This window comes from Fundulus heteroclitus, chromosome 11 (genome assembly GCF_011125445.2).
Source record: "Fundulus heteroclitus isolate FHET01 chromosome 11, MU-UCD_Fhet_4.1, whole genome shotgun sequence".
NCBI classification, from domain to species: domain Eukaryota; kingdom Metazoa; phylum Chordata; class Actinopteri; order Cyprinodontiformes; family Fundulidae; genus Fundulus; species Fundulus heteroclitus.
In genome coordinates, this window is record NC_046371.1 from 37,267,499 (window position 1) to 37,286,602 (window position 19,104).

The following is a 19,104-nucleotide window of genomic DNA, read 5'->3' on the forward strand; positions in this document are numbered from 1 at the left end:
AATTTTAGGTCTAAATGATGACAAGCAAATGGCTACACACCTAAACTCTGGACTGGGATGTGGCCCATATCTATTTTGCTGCCACACACAGTGGGCAGGATGGTAAGGGGAGTTATAAAACACAGAGGCATCATGAGGTCATCCAGTCTCCCTAACTACCTGGCATGTATAGTAGATACCATCTACCATACACGCCTACTGATTGTTTTCGAAGCATGGCAGGAACAATTTTGTCTGTCCCACCATCAGCAACATAAACACGTGCAGTTTGCTAAACTTTCCAGCCACACATTTTTTAGGTGGGTCTGCTGTAAAACAAAGGATGAATATGTAGAATGCTACTTAATGTCCACTTTTATCTATGGTAAAGACTATGTGGTGCTGTGGCCCTGTTTCTATTCCCAAAGCTCTGGGAACCTTGTTAAAGTGCGTAGCATAATCGACCCTGTAAAATCCCAAAATATTGTAATAAAAAATTGGTCGCACTCTGCCCACTCCAGTCGCCACTGATTAGGCCCACTCCATTCCACTCCATTCAACCCACATTGTCATCATTTGGTGTTGTAGTATGATAATCCAAAATGTATGGCCAAGTCACAGGGGCGCTCCAGAATCCTAAAACATTGGAGGCTTGAGCCCAGGCTGAATAACTAAGTTTTTCTATGAAAAAGGTATAAAATAACTTTACTTTATTAATATTTTTGTTAGTACTTTAAGTGAAGGATGAAGAGAAATAGAGTTTAGGATCACTGAAAACAATACATTTTGCTGAAGCATATAGAGGAACGTTGAAAAGTAAATTGGTCCCTGGATTTGTATTCTTAAAAGTCCACCTATTTCTGCAAAGGGGTGGACTTTTAAGCAGGTGAATTTGCTTTTTTTGCTGCGTGTCTTGGTATTTTATGCACCCACCTGGAAAGGGAGAACCACTTTGTGCAGCAATCAGAAGCCAGAGAGGAGATGGCATCACGCAAGCAAACATCTAGATGACCATTTAGGCTGCTGACATCTGTGATACAGAAAATACTTTTTCACCTCTTTTATTTTTTTCCTGTTCTGCCACTTTTTTCCATTTCTTCCAAAAATATTTAGAATTGAGAACATTGTTGTAAATACTATAAAAGATCCTCTGTACTATATTATTTGTACATTCCTCTAGTTTTTATTCATTATAATTCAATATATTTTCTATTATTTATTCACCTTCTATAGTTTATTTAATGAGGATTTATTTGTCCTCAATAAAAAGCTCCCTTAAAGCAAAATTTCATTATTTTAGATAGAAAGAACAAAAAAAATTGTTTTGTGAAGAACTAAAGGTATCTTTAACATGGAATATGGCTTGTTCACAAGCCGGCCGTGCATGCATGTATATCCATGTGAACAGGTACCACTCAGGGCTTAAACCCTTCTTTCCATAAAATGCCACCAGCGCAGTGCAGTAGGAGCAATATGGCGGAGAGCACGTCTAGTGGATCTAAAAGATATCTTGCTAACATCATTATATAGTTAGGAGATTAGCCATGATATTTATTTCAGATGTGTTGAGGCAGAGACATATCTAGAGGTGGCACTACATCGGCCCTCGACTGCACAAATAGGAAGGATTAAACATCCCTCTCTCTATGTGCTCTAACCTTTTGTAAAGGTGCAGGAGAAAACAATGCAGTGTCATATTGGCAGATGACGGTGGCTACAAGGACTTTCTTTAAAAATAAGATGAAATTTAGATTAATGCAGAAAGTTTTCCAACAGAATAGCTCCACCTAAATTACAGGGTGTTTTTGTCAACAACAAAAAATCCTGTTGGGAATAACTTTACTGCAGTAAGATATAAAATTGAAACAAAACCAGACACACAAAAATACATGAACCAGAGTAATTATAATATTATCAATAAAATATTGAAAACCTCAATTGTGTCAAATATGAAAGAATTCTGAGTTTTAACTTAATCCATTGTGGGAGAGTCCCTGGCAGCCTTTGAGCTTAAACTCTTTCAATATTTGTTTCTGTTCTCCACAAGATTTGTGTAGTTGGACATAGATGGCTTATCCCATTCTTACCGGCAGAATCTCTGAAGTGCTTTTAGGCTTGAAGGGAACTATCTGTTCTTTTCCATCTACAGATCTGAGCTCCTTAGGTTACACTCCAAAACCTCAATGTCTTTTAATTAGAGTTCATGCAATAAAAAAGTAGTGCTTAACTAGGATGTGGAAGGAAAAGGACACATGGTGGTGTTAATATGTCTGTAACGTACTGTACATGTTTGAATCAGCAAGACAAATATAGCACAAAACATGTGTTATGCCATAAGCTGGTTGAATATGCTTATTATTATTATTATTAATTATAATTTGGTATTATAATTTAAATAATAAATCATTCAACTCAAAATTCCGCTATAATAAATATAGTTCAAATGGTGGTGATGTTAGCTATAAGCTTGTAAGTATTTATACCACTAATGCATTAGTTAATTTGCTGTTATGAACTCATTTATGCTGGAATAAATGATCAGGTCGGACTGTTAACCGACGAGGTTTATCCAGCAGGCTGTGAGAACCCCAATGTAACTGCAATTAGAGTTTAAATCCTTATTCCTTATCACCATCCAATGATATTGTCTCTGTATTAATATCAGATGTTAACTCCAAAGGAGGTTAGCTCTGATTTCTGAATAACCATGTAACTGTGAATTGGACTGAACACAAAACAATGTCTATTCCGCAGTCGTTGGTTTTATTGAACCAAAAGCAATTCCCTGTTACAGTAATTCTCTGATTCAAACTTTGGAATTCTTACTCATTACTAAACTAAAACATGCAAAATATATATGTGGAAATAAAGAACAAAACAAAAATAAACAATGGATTAAAATGAGCGGTTCGCAGATCTTAACTTAACTCGCAGTTGTTTAACACCGCCCTCGAAACACCGGCATTTCACGTATCAGCATTGATAGACAGAACAGCTTCGGGAATCTCACTGGACGCTTTGATGTCTTACCAAAAGCTAGTTCAGCTAAGCTCCCTACAGTTAAGATACACGTCACCCTCCCAAGATGGCTGCTACGATGACGTATGAGGGGAGGTCCTAATGACGTAACCACGCTTACGCTGATGGGATAATGCCTCGCTTCGAGAGGGCGCAGCTAACAGGGAGTTTAAAGCAAAGCCCGCGACTTGAGCTCGGACAAAGAGATTAAACTGATAAGAAGAAGCGAAAAGAGAGAGGGGGGAAACAGGGAAGAAGATGAAAGAAATGAAGCAGTAACCCACGGCGGGGTTCTTGATGGATCACAAATCAACACAGCAAAATCAATTGTAAAATGCATGCACATACAAAGAAAATGTTCAGCAAAATAATTCCAACTTCGTCATGGAATAAAAGCATTAACCAACACCTACAAAGTTCTAACGCCTGCCCAGGCACTTCTAAACACCCTGTTGGTGAGACAGAAATAAAAGGGGAGACCCCGTTACTTTGAGGTGCCTCAGGGCTGGTCCGGAGCGCTCCGAGTAGTGCGGCTTTCTGGACGCGCCTTGACGAGCGCAGTTGTCCGCAGGCTGCAGCGGGACGGGGAAAAAGCTCCTTCGTTTCTTCCTCCGGGTTCACAGTCGCTTTGTTGGCCAGACAAAGCTGGGTCCTCTTCGATCACTGGGAGATGCGGCGTCTCTCAGTCTTTTGATCAGAGGGAATTTAAAAGTACTTATTTTAGTCGACCTCCTGTTATAAAAAGCAGGGAATAACCGTTGCGTCGAAAACTCTCGGTCCTGCGAGGAACTCGAACACGTGGTGTGGGATTACCCCAACGAAACAGCTGTGTGTGTGTGTCTTCTCGGGTTGGCTAAAGCCAGGGAAGAAGGAAGATTGTCGTGTGTGATCGGCTTTTATAGCCATCACCATAGCAACCTTATCTTGATCGGCGGCCATTTTGCCATGTTGCATGATGGGAGTTGGTGGCCATTTTGACCACATGAGTTGGTGGCCATTTTGACCACATTGCATCATGGGTAACGCAGTCCATTACGTCCCGAATTGATGCAGTTTTTTTCACGTATGAACTGGCACAACACATGGATTGGACCTGCATTATGTTAGTCGTGTAAGAATAGCGTCTCCTGATATTTGATGTAGTCTTGCATTTTTAGTGCTACATGTAAATTCAGCATGAGAAAACCTTTTGTTGGCCTCTGTTCAATGCCTAATTGTGTTCTGTTTCGGGATCATTTTCTGACCCACATGCATATTCATTCACAAGAAACAAATTGAAAAAATGCAACAACAATTATTCACAAACAAAATTAATGTACAAACTGAGGTGGGTTTCTGAGTCCGGCTCGAGGTTCTGCGTCATCTGGAAGAGAGGAGGATCTGTTTGACGGGATAAGAGATAATCAGTATGATGAGGTTCAAGCACAGGGTGAGGAATGAGATTGCTGACAGTTTAATGAGTTGAAGCCTGTTGTAGGGGAGGTAGTGGGATCTTGGTGGTAAGTTGCGGACAGAGGGAGCACCATGAGAATCTGGATTCTGAGAAGGAAGACAATGGTATGTGTGAGACCTAGAGGGAAGGTGGACTGAGTGTTGGAGAGCGGGCATGCAGAGATGTGTCTCTGTTCCAGCTCACCTGATTCAAATGATTGCGTGATCCCCTCTGCATGACATCACGTGTTGCAGAAGCCTTATAATTATCTATTTATTTAAGTGGCAGCAAGGAGATACCTAAAACATGCAGGACAGGGGTACTTAAGGACCAGGATTGTGAACCACTGGTGTAGAGGATTTTAGGTTGGATCTGAGGTTTGACTTGGAAGCCAGTGATAGCTTGAACTGAGGAGGCACAGAGAGTACGCAGGATGAATTGAGCAAAAGTGAACGGGTCTCAGGTTAAACCTCTCTCAGAATGAGACAAAAAAGTATAAAACAGAGAAACTCAATGAACAGAAGCAAGAAATAATACATGGAGGCTTGACTCTACCAGCAAGGCTGATCAACTTGTGAGGAGTGGTCCTCCTTCAACTCCTAATATCCTGATCAGACTAATGAGGAAATTGCACACAGGTTTGTAATGTGCAGCAGGCGCAACACCTTCCAGCAAATTCACAACCCACCCCCCCCCCCCCACACACACACAAGGTTAATGACAGATTACTATCAAACAATCTCAAAATGTTGTTATATCCTATATCCTGTCTAATCTCTTTCCTTTCCTGCCTCTCCCCAGCTCCCCCAACATTCAAAGACACACCACCTCAGTATGTCGAGGCCAAGGAAGGGGGAAGCATCACGTTGACCTGCAATGCTTTCGGCAACCCAAAACCCTCTATCAGCTGGCTGCGTGACGGCAGCGTTCTGGTCAGCAGTGCCAAGTACAAGGTAGAAATTTATTTTCATTCAGCCTAATCTATCAAGGAATGCCACTGTTTATTTTTGGGCTTGGTCCGGTATTATTACTTTTAGGACAGACAAAAGACAGATATTATAGAAAACTGACTGTTTGGTCAGGTGATAATTCACCTCGTTGACTAAATGCCTTTTCATATATCTATTAATGAGAATTCTTTTCTTGAGATAAGGTGTAGTTGCCCTCGAAACTATACACACCCCAGTTAAAGTGCAAGGTTTTAATATTCTGCACAATTCAACTGAAGCACAAATAATCCCCTATAGAGAATTAAGAATCAAGAATGTGTGTTGTCATCATGTGTTACCAACTCAGGACGTACACAGATAACATATAACACGCAGACACAACAAGACATAACATTTCCACACTTTTTAATTTTTAACTTTTTAATTATATATATATATTTATATACATTTTTAAAAATCCATAAAATTACTTATTCAGACCAGAGGGGGGGAGGAATGTATCCCCCCCAGGGATAAAACATGAATGACCAGAGGGGGGAACGTCACAAACAGAGGGGGGGTAAATCCCCCCATCCCCCCCAGCAAATCACACCCAGTATATATATATATATATATATATATATATATATATATATATATATATATTGTAAAGCATGCTGCCACTGGACTCTAGAGCACAATGAAAAATGAAAAGGGAGTGGAGGGTGAGCTGAGTGAGGAGAGGAGGTACCGGAAAATAACCGGGAAAACAGTCAGACTAAACCATGACATTACCCCGCCTCAAGACCGGTCTCCGGACGGCCTAAAACAAACTCAAACAAACCAACCAGGGTGGGCGGAGTGAGGCTCAGGATGGGGGGCTATGGTCAAACAAAAAAACTACCCAACCAGGACGAACCAAATAGAGAACACAGGGGAACTAAAGAGCGCAGAAAACACAGCGAAACAAAGAGCGTTAAAAAATACAGGCAAACAGAGAGTGTCTGAGAACGCTGGCAAACAAAGAGCGTCAGGAGACGCTGGGGGAACTAGAGGGCGTAGAAAACGCTGGGAACTAAAGAGTGCCTTGGGACCTTGTGAGTGCTGGGACCTTGCGAGCGCTGGGAGAGCGCAGGAACCCGTGAGAGCGCAGGGCAGCGACGGCTGCTTGGAGAGCGGCAGCGGCTTGGCTAGATGGAGCCGACGGAGGACAGCCTGGACGGGGCAGGCGGCGGAGCAGCAGAGCCAGATGACTTGGCTTATGGCAGCCAGCGGAAATTGGCCTTCATCGGCCGGCGGAGCAGGAACCTCCAGTGCGGGCGGCGAGGCAGCAGCAGAAACCTCAGATGCAGCCGCCAGGCCTTGACCTTGGATGGCCGGCAGAACAGGACTTTCAAACGAAGCCGGCGGTGGAGAAGAGGCAGCAGCAGGCCAGCAGGGAAGGAGGTCGTCTCGGTCACCGTAGCAAAAGTCCCAAAGCTGGGTCTTCTCGATATGTGGGACTCGGGTTGGTTGAATGATAAGCCTACAAACCTTAGGCAGCACTCAAACTCGAGGGACCAGCTGAGAGTCATGGAGATGGTGACTGAGATGACAAAGAGCAGGAAGGTGTCCCTTTTTGCTCGCCAGAGCAAAAAGGCGAGTGTCAGGCCGGACCACTAGAGAGGTGGTGTCGGCCTCGGTCGGCGGAGTTGCATCCTTGGTGCCCTACTGAACCCCGGACAGAGCGGAGGTGATGATGTGCCGGCGAGCTCGCCGTATGTGTCGGGAGGAGCCGGACAGGGAGGGAGAGGCTGCTGCTGGAGCGTAGAACGGAGGCGAGTCCCCCTGGACCCCCTCTCAAGACTGGGTAACGGCAGCCGGCAGTGGTGAAGCAGACGTCAGGGGCAGCTCAGGAGACAGACAACTGGGCCAGGGGAGGTCTAGCCAGGTGCGGCCTGTAAAAGGTATCCGCACGGTAGTGATGTTACGTTATGTGCCGAGGCTTTGAGGCGTGTGTCGAGTAATGGAGGGGGCGTTTCCGTAAAGCGCGTATCGAAGTTTGCTTCATTTAGGGGAGGAGTCTAAAACGATGACGTCCGAAGCCTCGCTGCCCGGCTATACCACGTGACTGCATCGGGAAGTGGCTCAGATCTTGTCAGATGACCGGTTCATTCAGAACCAGTCATGGCTGCACGCTGGATCATAAAACAGTTCTGCTAACCAGATGCAGTTTAAAACGCCACTTGGTCTGTTTATAAATTTTGTTTTTATTAATTCTGTATTTTTTAACTACATGCACCGTATTTCTGTGCCTCAGCACTTGCTGCTCCCCCCCCCCCCCCCACTTTCCCTCGGAGCAGGTGCTTTTATTACCATTCTCCATTCAAAACGTGAATCACTACGTTTAATTCCCTCACATCGGTAGCAACGTGTGCCAGTTAAAGTCAATAGGAGAGTTACTAGCTGTGTTTCATGCTCTTTTGTTTTTAACAACATAGATTCAGTGGCGCTTCGGTGGGCTGCTGCCTCGTGCTTTAATTCAGGTGCGCACTTTTAAGGGTCATTTTAAAGAACTTGTAACATCAGAGGCTTCATCTCAGATCTGTCAGTACCCCTGTTCCCTTTATAGGAGCCCCTTACTGTCTTTATGCATTTTCCCCACTGTTTATCCGTCGCACACAGCACACCAACGGGGGTAAAATCCGCCCACCGCACCGCTGCACTGACGAGAGCAATAGAAATTTGTCTGGTCAGTGCGGCGACTGACTAAGAAACCTGTCGCTGTGAAAGGTGATGAGAATGTTATAAACTGTAACAGTCTAGAATTGCATTGAGCTGAAAAGAGGGAGACATCAGCAGCTGGATCGTGCATAAAGACGCAGCGTGAACCTCTGTGTGCTTCAGTGTTGCTGCTGAGGGGAAATTGTTGACCATAATCCCCCCACCCCCAAAATTAGCATAATCTCACTCTTAACTTTTGATCAAAATTGAGAGGTCTGATTATTACACACCATGCCATATCACATGACACTACTATTTTGGGAATAATTACACACAGACAATACATTCAAACAATATTTTATTATACACATATGTGTATACATAATTTATGAAGACAAATGATTTCGTCCTACACCTTTTGTGAAGTTATTCCCAAGAGCCATAATAGAAAAAAAAATCAATGCATCACACGTGTTAAGATACAGCTGGCTGTGATTATACACCTGGCCAGTAGGTGGTTCCGTGTGCACATGAAGCTCCAAGAAATGAACCCTTTCTCGAACAAGTTGGCTCAAGTGGTTCAATGCCTCATGAGGCTTCATCTCACCATCACTACCGCACGGGCAGTCGCCATGTCCCGTTAGACCTCCTCCGCCAAGCCGATTATTCCCAAGTTGGACAGAACTGCTGTCCTGTCCTTCCACTGGTCCCAAAAGGCCTCCACTGCACTTAACACCTCCACGGTGTGTCGAGGGTGGCGCATGTGTCCAGCAGCTTCCTCAGCTCTTTGAATATGGACTCTAAGCTCCATGTGGGCATTGGGTTAATGTGGGCTGGTTTGTACTGTCACGATTTGATAAATGAACCCGAACACATGCCACACACAAAGCTTAGTTTTGAAAATTTATTGAAAGAGAGATGGGTAGTAAATGAAGCGAACCAGAGTCTGTAACCAAGCTGGAGCAGGAGGATGAAGATGGCAGGAGCTGAGGGACCGGAGAGAGTTCCTGGAGATGCAGGGCTACTGTCAGACAACAGGTGCAGAGTGAGACAGTTCCTGGAATGCAAGACTGCCGGAGCACAGGGTCGCAGGCAATCCGGTAACAGAGCAGAGAGCAAACTTGGAGCACAGAAGTAGCAGTAAATCCAGCAGCTAGCAGAGGCCTTACTTGAAGCACAGAGTTGGAAGGGGATCCAGCAGCTAGCAGAGGCTTTACTTGAGGCACAGAGTTGACAGGAAATCCAGCTACTAGCAGAGGCTTTACTTGAGGCACAGAAGAGAAGACTGAGGAAGGCTTATGTAGGGAGGCTGGCAGGTGGAGAGGATTCTGACTAATTAGTGCCTAACAGGTGTGACTGATTGCTGAGGGAGTGGAGGGTGAGCTGAGTGAGAGGAGTAGGTACAGGAAAATAACCAGGAAAACAGTCAGACCAAAACCAATCCATGACAAACGTTAATATGATACATGCCATGTTTATAGTTGAAAACCTAGTGGCATTAAAGTGCAGTAATTAACCAGATTTGGTTTCATCTGTATGTCATGATATTGTGATTGTGTCCCAGTCCACAATGGTAAATCAATGATAAAAGGCACATTGTCCCAGCTGGAGTTTCTGTGCAACAGCCTTATTTCACTGTTCCATGGATTAAGAAACTAGGTTAAGAAAGCTACTACAATGATCACACAAATAGCTTCATTGGTTATTGTTACACACAGCTGAAGTCTTCAGACTCTTCAGAGTCTAAAATCTTGAGTTTTGAACCGCTGACCTTTGGGGCCTTTGGGGCCTCTCGAAGAAACTAACCACTCTCCACTTTTGATGACTCCTTGATAAATTGATACTTAATATACTGCATTTCATTTCGATTCCAGTTACTTATGGGCTACAAAGTTCATTAAGTTAAAGCTTTGTTTTGAACGTCATAAAGTGTAATAACTAGCATTCCAGCTGTCCTGTTCTCTACACTGACAGCGTCCTCAGTAAGAAGATGTGGACTTCACTCTAAAGTAACCAGCATGCTCTCAAAAATGAAGTACAAACCTTATCAGTTTTCCCAAACATGGGGAAATGAAACCTTTGAGCCATGCAGAAAAGATATGAGTTCTAAAAAGTGGTATACTAAAGGTCAATGCATAATAGCTTTTTTTAATGATGGCAATAGGGTTTGTTTTGATAAAAAGAAAATTTAACATCCTAATCCCAACAGTTTTTCAAATTTCTCCAAATCTGGAGCTACGTGTCTCTAGCAATGCCCCCTCTCACATCATTAGAGGACTTAGCAATAAACTACGATTTGAAGAGGGGCCATATCCTGCTTTTATAGCAGATTTAGATTTAAAACGTAATAGTTCTACAGAGTAATGGCAAAAAGCCTGTCTGAAAGCCCAGACACAATCTGTTAATACTCAATTTAAACTACTTCAATGTAAATGGTTAATGAGAACCCATGTTAAGCCAAAATGAGTTTGATTTTAAAATCCTAGACATATGCGCTAAATGTGAGGCTGAATGTACTCTGATTCACTGCTTATGGGAATGTTTTGAGATTCAAAAATTCTGGAAAGAAGTTTTAGACACAATATCACAGGTACTCCACTCAAACCATGTCATAAATTATGTATTTTAGGGATCTTCTGTTCAAGATGTCACTTTAAGGACGAGTTGGCGATTTTTCAGGAAGCTTCACCAAGTCCCATTTTTAATAAGCGCGCATGTGCAAAGCCGTCTTACCTGCTCTTCCGCTCCTCATGCGGTTTTCCACTCTGGTTTTATTTATTTCTACTGAGGCCTTCTTCTTCTTCTTCTTCTCATAAACTTTTACATGGTTTGCTTCTTGCGGCTCTCGGCCATGTTCAAAGTATACAGTGTGAGCAGCAGAGCTACAATGTACGGCTAACACTGAAGCTAACCGCTAAGCTAATCGGATACATAAGGATTAGAAGTGCGCATTCGTACACAGTAACCGGAAACTAACAAGTAATGTGCATACACACTGGCGTTACCTGAGTGCATCAGAATGATTGACATGTGGGACAACCAACAGATAATGTGTTTCCCCTGGAACTCAAGGGACCGAGTGTGGTGAGAGCAGGACCTAAACTTTGACCAATCCCTGCCCTTTACACCAAATAGCAGGGACTGGTCAGAGTTTTTACAGGCCTACAGGTCCCACAGAGATAAATTTTTTTTCTGAATACATAATGTATTAACTACTTTCAGGATGGAAGGACCATTTTACCCAGTATAACAAAAAGTGTGTCTTTTACCAACTATAGAAAGTGAGATTAGTCAATAAAACAACAACATTTTTTTGCTTGTTAATAGCAAAATTAATTCTAGTAAGATCCTGGATATTTATGGTTAGATCCTATTTGAAAACCTTAGTATCTAAACGATTTAACTCTATAGCTCTAGAGCAGGGGTTCCCAAACTTTTGTAGCCGCGCACCCCCGTCTGTGTTCCAATCTAAAAAAAAAAGCTAAAATTGCAGTTGCAGTTACAACACAATCATCATAACAAAGGTTATGGAAAAAATCAGAACATAATTTTAATTAAATTGCAATAAAGTTGTACACAACATCCACAACAGAATCCTGAGGATTTTCAGGTGAAAGAGATGCTCAGATCGGCCACCACCACCTGTTGCTGGTTTCCCTGTTCCTGTCTGAATACGTGCTAAAACTGCATCTTTAAAATGAATTGATCCTTTCTGAATCACAATGAAAAGTATTGCAGCTCTGTGTGTGAGTATAGTCTAGAAATCACGTCTACCACCAATTTTCCCAGCAGCAGCAGCAGCGGTGCTTGTAGCCGGTTCAGAGTCACGGCACCATGGGCGCCGCTGATGGTAGGTGCTGCATGATCGATAGAGAGACCAAGTCACTCAGTTTGATCTGGTAAATAAAACTTTTGCCCAAATAAAATTTTCCCTCTACTGACGTAAACACCGTGAAGTGAGGAGAGAGATAGAGTGACATTTTCTGATTCCCGCTCGTTTTCTTCTCTCAGATCCGTTCTCTCCTCTGGTGCCTCTGATTCCTCTTTCTCTTGATTCCTCTCCTCCTTCATCACAAACTTTGACCTCAGATGTCTCACCTGCATGACAGTTTCCCCGATTTCAGTCACTTTAGCATATTTGCAAGAATTAATGACGTAGGGGCCACAAGCTAGGTGCGCATATACAGCACAATGTGTGGAAGAAGATAACTTCCTCTATATTTATATTTCAAAACCTGAGATTATAACAAGTTCAGTTGATTACTAAAATAATTAAATTACAGCAATAATTTCTTTTAGAGGTAGAGATGCTATGAGTAGGGGTCCTGCTGCTAAGGAAGAGCTGAGAGACATCTTTCAGAATCAAATTTTATCACCATTAAATTATTTACATTTTCTGCAGTGAGATTTAGGACAAGCATGTGGTGCTGTGTGCAGCCTGGCTTTTGTCAGTCTGCTCCAAGGCAGCTGTGGCTACAAACAGAGCTCACCACCGTCTGGGTGTGTGTGTGCATGAATGGGTAAATGACTGTTGTTGGACTTTCTACATTGCATACTACAAGTATAATACATTTGTGCCCATATTCACAAAGATTCTCAGAATCCACTCAGACAGCTCCTATCTTAGCCTAAAAATATAGCTTAAAAGCGATTCAGATCACCACTGAGAGCGACTCTGAGTAAGGAAATTACAGATATTTTTTTTATTTTAGAGAGGAGGTGTGGTTGAGCCCATTGCTTGGTGTGAAGCTGTCTTTTAAGAGCTGTGAGTGGTTGATAGTATGGGAGGGGAGGGGGGGCGTGTACACACAAATATGCTCCCGGTGAAGAGAAATTAGACTGGATTCACAAATGTTCATTTGTGATGATGAAAACCAACAAAGTTTATTGTTTGTCACACAGCATCAAAATGTTTTAAATCACCTTACTTAATACTCATCATTATTTTGATTTGTTTATTTTAACTTGCCATTCATTTTACTACTTTATCTATTTAATAGTAATGCACACTCTCCCATCAACATTTCACTGGGATTGCCTGCTTGTATAAAGCGGTCGTATTTGGCAAAATGACCGACATGAAATGGAGAAAAGAAATGGAGAAACCAAACAGCAGCGCACCTGTCCAGTTATCTCGGAAGGGAAGGAGAGTTGAAAGTTAAATTGATCATGGCACAAATACCCAGAGTTAAAAGCATATTGCCGCAGATCAATGCAGATTTTACCCTGTAGGTCTTGGTGGTTTTATGCACCAGCCTGAAAAGTGAGCGCTCCCTACAGCAATAAAATTGAGGAGATGGCATCACACAAGAAAACTTAGATAATCATTTAGGCTACTAAAATTATCATGCAATACAGAAAATACGTTGTCACCTCTTATATATATATTCCTGGTCATTTTCTCCACTTTTTATTCATGATTGTCCAACATTTTTCTACTGTATTATTTATTTATAATATTAGAGAGCCGTGCATTCTACCCGACAGTTCGCAGAAACTATGTAATTTCCCTCCTATGGGGATGATAAAGTTTATCTAAATATTATAATTGTATGATTGATAAAGAAGTTTATGTGCTTTCCTCCACTTTTAGGTGGTGGATCAGCCGAACAGCTCTCTCTGTTTCCACCATCTTCTCTTCTTAAGAAACTCTTAGACTAGCTAAAAGTCCCCCTCACTTCTCTTAACATTTTGTCACTTTAGGAGCTAAAATTTTTCCTAAAGAGCTACTTTCACTCTTAGGAGTCTTTGTGAATATGGGCACTGTGGTCCTCAGGCATGCGCTATAGAAACATATAAACAGAGTTATTTTTCAAAAAGGGAGGTAGAACAAGAAGGCTGGTCAGAAATCAGCAGAAGCCATGCACCCAACTGCAGCTGATAACGGCAGCAGAGCAGCCGTCCTCCGGAAACAAACAGGAGTTGTAGAGCTCAAAAACTAACCAAATTGGTTGAAAGATGGCACTTACTATCTCAGATAAGCAATTCACATAAAACACAGCCACACAAACAGCTGACATGCAGCAGGAGTAACAAAGACACACACTGCGGCGCCACCTGCCCAACCAGAAAGGTGTCTGCCCCACCCGTCAATCAGTTGTCCACTCCGATCAGCACCTTTTGCACTCAGAGAGTGGGACCTTCTCACCACAATCGCAAAATGGTACAAAATAACTTGGTTTATTATTATTTTGTTTACAGTTTAGCTTGGATTTTATTTTCTGCGCAGCATAGGTTTGCTGTGCATGCTGAATTCAGAAGTAGTGTGCTATTGCGCATGCTCGCAGCTTCGAGGTAACAGTGGTCATGGCCCAAGGATCTGTTTATTACTGTAACCATCACATCTGATACCCCTTTGGATTCTTGCTCAGAACTTTTCACCAAAATCTCAACATGCTATCTTGATAGAACAAGTTAAAGGTAGATAGCTATGTTATATGCATATTTCTTCAGCTGGCACAGGAAGTCCATCCTCTGCTGGGCTTTCTTGGTGAGGGAGTTGATGTTCAGCTCCCACTTTAGGTCCTGGGAGATGATAGTTCCCAGGAAGCGGAAAGACTCCACAGTGTCCATGGTGGAGTCACAGAGGGTGATGGGGGTAGCTGGGGCTGAGTTCTTCCTGAAGTCCACAATCATCTCCACTGTTTTTACAGCGTTGAGCTCCAGGTTGTTCTCCCTGCACCAGGTCACCAGATGGTCAGCCTCCCACCTGTAGGCGGACTCGTCACCATCAGAGATGAGTCCGATGAGAGTGGTGTCGTCAGGAACTTCAGGAGCTTGACAGACTGATGACTGGAGGTGCAGCTGTTGGTGTACAGGGAGAAGAGCAGAGGAGAAAGAACACAGCCCTGGGGGGAACCAGTGCTGATGAGCTGGGAGTCAGAGTCATGTTTTCCCAGCTTCACCTGCTGCTTCCTGTCAGACAGGAAGTCTGTGATCCACCTGCTGCTTCCTGTCAGACAGGAAGTCTGTGATCCACCTGCAGGTGGAGTCGGGCACATTCAGCTGGGAGAGCTTCTCCTGAAGCAGAGCTGGGAAGATTGTGTTGAAGGAAGAGCTGAAATCCCCAAACAGGATCCTGGCGTAGGGTCCTGCAGAGTCCAGGTGCTGGAGGATGTGGTGAAGGGCCAGGTTGACAGCGTCGTCTGCAGACCTGTTGGCTCTGTAGGCAAACTGTAGAGGGTCCAGGAGGGGGTCGGTGATTTCTTTAAGGTGGGAAAGCACAAGGTGCTCAAAGGACTTCATAACCACAGAGGTCAGAGCGACGGGTCTGAAGTCATTAAGTCCTGTGGTCCTTGGTTTCTGGGGAACAGGGATGATAGTGGAGGATTTGAAGAAGGCTGGCACGTGACATGTTGCCAGTGAGGTGTTAAAAATGAACACTGGAGACAGCTGATCAGCACAGTGCTTCAAGGTGGATGGAGAGACAGAGTCTGGTCCAGCAGCTTTCCTGGAGTTATGTCTTCTGAAGAGTTTGTTAACATCTCTCTCGTGCATGGAAAGAGTTGTCACTGAGGTGGAGGTGATCTGTTAGGAGGTGTCGTGGGGGGTGGTTGCAGGACTGTTCCCTTTGTCTGTCGAAACGATAGTAGAAGTCATTCACGTCGTTGGCTAAGCGTTGATCATTCATTCATATCTGGTGAACCCAGACACGGAGCAGAGATGTCCAACTATGATGACGTTCTCTAGTGTCATCAAGTAAATAAAGCCAAGCCACTCTCTCGATCTCATCCGCCATTGTACAAAAAGTCAGGCAGAGGAAAAGAACAGGGTAGCTCCTCCCAACGGGCGTCAGATACATCTGTTCAGACAGACTGCTCTAGATAACGCATCAGACTTTTATGTGTACAAGCGTTGGACGCTTGTCTACCTCTACATAAAATAAAATATGCACATTGATCGTTTAAAAAAATGTACATAATTGATATGAAACAAACACAAATACCTTGGAGAAAAATAATAATTGTGTGCCAATTTTTGTGTTTTTGTTTTATGTTACTCTGGATACATCAAACACATTCCACACATCATCCACGTCTACTTTATGTTTGTGATATAAAGGAAGGTTTACTTCTCTAGTTGACAGTGATGAAAGGGAATTTTATTTTAGCTTTTTCTATTAAAAAATTCACGGTTTAAAAGTTTTGCATGTGTGCTGTCTCTATGTGTGGGAGATGTGTGTTTGTATTAAAAAATATGTTTAAACGTATTTATGGAGTTACCGGTCTTTTTAATTGTTTAAAAAGACCCGTAACTTCGTAGTGATGATGTGAATCTGAAAGCCAAACATTATTGTGTATGTTTAGGTGTCTGACGGGAATTTGACGGTGCTATCCATCACCCGGGAAGATCGTGGAGCCTACTCATGCCGAGCCTTTAGCCCCCAGGGAGAGGCCAGTCACACAACAAGGCTGCTAGTACAAGGTTTGGGTTTTGTTTTTAGTTATTCACTTTTTCAGGGATTCCATTGCTCTTTCAGATTGTTTGCCATATTTAAGCACAGACATATTGAGAAGGGGGCTGTGACATTTGTTAGCACTGTTGCCTAGCACTAAGAAAGTTTTGAGTCTGGATCCAAGCTTGAGGTCTTTCTGGATGGAGTTTGCATGTTTTCCCTGTGGATGTGTGGGCTTTCTTTGAATACTTTGGCTTCCTCCCACAGCCCAAAAACATGACTTTAATGTTAGGTTAGGTTAGGTTAGGTTAATTGGTCTCTCTAAATTCCTCTTAGGAGTATGCGTATGTATACATGGTTGTCTGCCCTGTGTGTCTGTGCTTTGCCCAGTGATGGACTGGTGACCTGTCAACTGCCAATCACCCAATTACTGCTTGAGCTAAGCACCTGTCCCCCCCAACCCTGCACTGTGTAAACAATGGATGGATTTCTGAATATACAATAAGAAGGGTTACAAACATAGTTAAAGATTTGCAGAGGGTTAGCATGCCAGAATGGGATGTTAGGGGTAGGGTGAGACAAAGGTAAATAATCAAATGTGGCATCCACGAGAGCAATGGTCTTAAACTTCAGTCCTGCAGGGCCGGTGTCCTGCAACTTTTAGATGGATCTCTACTTCAACAAACCTGCTTCCACTATGAGCTCAATAGCTCTGCAGAGGCTGTCTGCATGCTGGTGAGGTAATTTAGCCATTGAGTGTAGGGCAAGAGACACATCCACAAGGTGCAGGACACCGGTCTTTGTGGATTTCCATTTGAGACCACTGCTAAAGGGAGCAGTCAAAGAAGAAGATACCCTCTAACCTGTTTGCATTGACTTTTTGGCTCCTTAAGTGAACCAGCAATTTCAAGTAAGACAAGGATCTCTGTCATAGCATGCAGAAAATAATTATATTTTAATTGCTTTTTACTATTGTAGAGTTGTGAGCATTTTCCATGACAAACTGCTAAAATGCAAATGCAAAGTTTCCGAAGTCAAAAGAAACACATTCAAATAGGATTTTTGTAGATTCTTCTGAATAAACCATATCTTACCAGATCAACAAATAAAGAAAAAGGATATGCAAACACAACTCAAGGTCATGTTATCTTCCTTGGAAGTAAGAATTAACTCTTTTTCTACTTGCCTACTTGTTTGCCTGACAGGTCTAAACAACTATCCTATGCCAGCACACCTTAACACACACCTAGTCAACAGATAATGACCTCACCTCTTCTTACCTGAGGCAGCTGAAGTTGAATCTCTGACTGAATCCCTTCCTCACACATACCTTTATTGGTTGGTCATTCCTTTTCTAGGTTCATCCATGGCATGTTCAGTTTATCACGTTATCTCTGTATTTATAGTTCTATGTACAGAATATTGAAAGAAAGATCAAGGTTAATACCGATTTGCCTGAAGTTACCGATAAACCAATCAAAATTTTAGATGACCTATTTCAGTTTAGTTTTGAAGCTCTTCTCTTTACTGGATGCTTACAGTTCATGTTCAGGCTTATGAATCTCATGTTTTTTTTTAAATAGTTACAATGTTTGTGTGCATCAAACGGTATAGGCTTAGAGTCCACAAGGAGATTTCCATCCACAGCCTGCAATGTCATCAACTGCATTGTTCTAAACAGTTACAAGAGATGTGTTGCACAAAACCAAGGTCGAGCCACAGTGGATGACTGTGCTGTATAATTTCTGGAAAATGTGGATTAATAGATGACCCTCCTGCAAAACCAGTGAGCAGCAGCTCAGCAGAGGCTACAGTGCCAAATAATCTTCAGCACTCAGCTTGTTCCAGATAGGGTTGGTTGGCACTAAAACACAGGCACATACTGGCAGCGAACACCAGGAACATTACCAGCAGGCTCACGTAGTCTGGGTTGTCCTTCATAGTAGCTGGCAGATGGAAATATGCATAATGTCCAAGAATAAAACTGCATGCTGCTAATGACAGCTAGCATATAGGGAAAAACACTTTACAGTAGCACCATTGGCTCACTATGTGTGTTAGGGGGAAACAAAGTTCTAATCAATTTAACATTTGGTCAACACAATTTTTGTGTCTTTTTTGTGGGTCAGGGTTTCATTTTCAGAAGGGTTTTTGGAGCTAGGCATGTTATTTCATTCTAGTAAGTATTTGAACTCTTTTTCCACCAAAGCACTTGTCCATCTTTTTCAGATGAAAATTTGTCTTTTGCTTTTTTTCTTGTTTTGTTACACAAACCTGTAAATTACTGAAGCATTGACAAAAACTTACAACTTGGTCATACAGCAGTTTTAAATTATGTTTTCAGGTAATTTGATTGATTTGACCACCGCTGCATTCACTCACAGGATAATTTTACCATTCACTGTTTTGAATGTCAGCAGCAAATTATCACATACTTTGCACATACCAGCTCTGCTTTAGTAATTTTGATTTTGAATGTTTAATTCAATTCAATTCAACTTTATTTGTATGGTGCCAATTCATGAAACATGTCATCTCGAGGCACTTTCCGAAGTCAAGTTCAATCATATTATACAGATTGGGTCAGATTATACAGATTGGTCAAAAATGTCCTATATAAGGAACCCAGCAGATTGCATCAAAGTCCC

At 42.6% G+C, this 19,104-nt stretch overlaps 1 protein-coding gene across 1 annotated transcript in view; it reads left to right on the forward strand.

The window, feature by feature from the left end:
• Positions 1 to 19,104, forward strand: part of igsf9bb (immunoglobulin superfamily, member 9Bb) — a 264,759-nt gene that overhangs the window by 146,110 nt on the left and 99,545 nt on the right. Inside the window, exons 8-9 of the mRNA XM_036143535.1 lie at positions 5,231 to 5,382; positions 16,368 to 16,485. Of these exons, the coding sequence (XP_035999428.1) occupies positions 5,231 to 5,382; positions 16,368 to 16,485 (270 nt within the window). The remainder of the gene's footprint in view (positions 1 to 5,230; positions 5,383 to 16,367; positions 16,486 to 19,104) is intronic.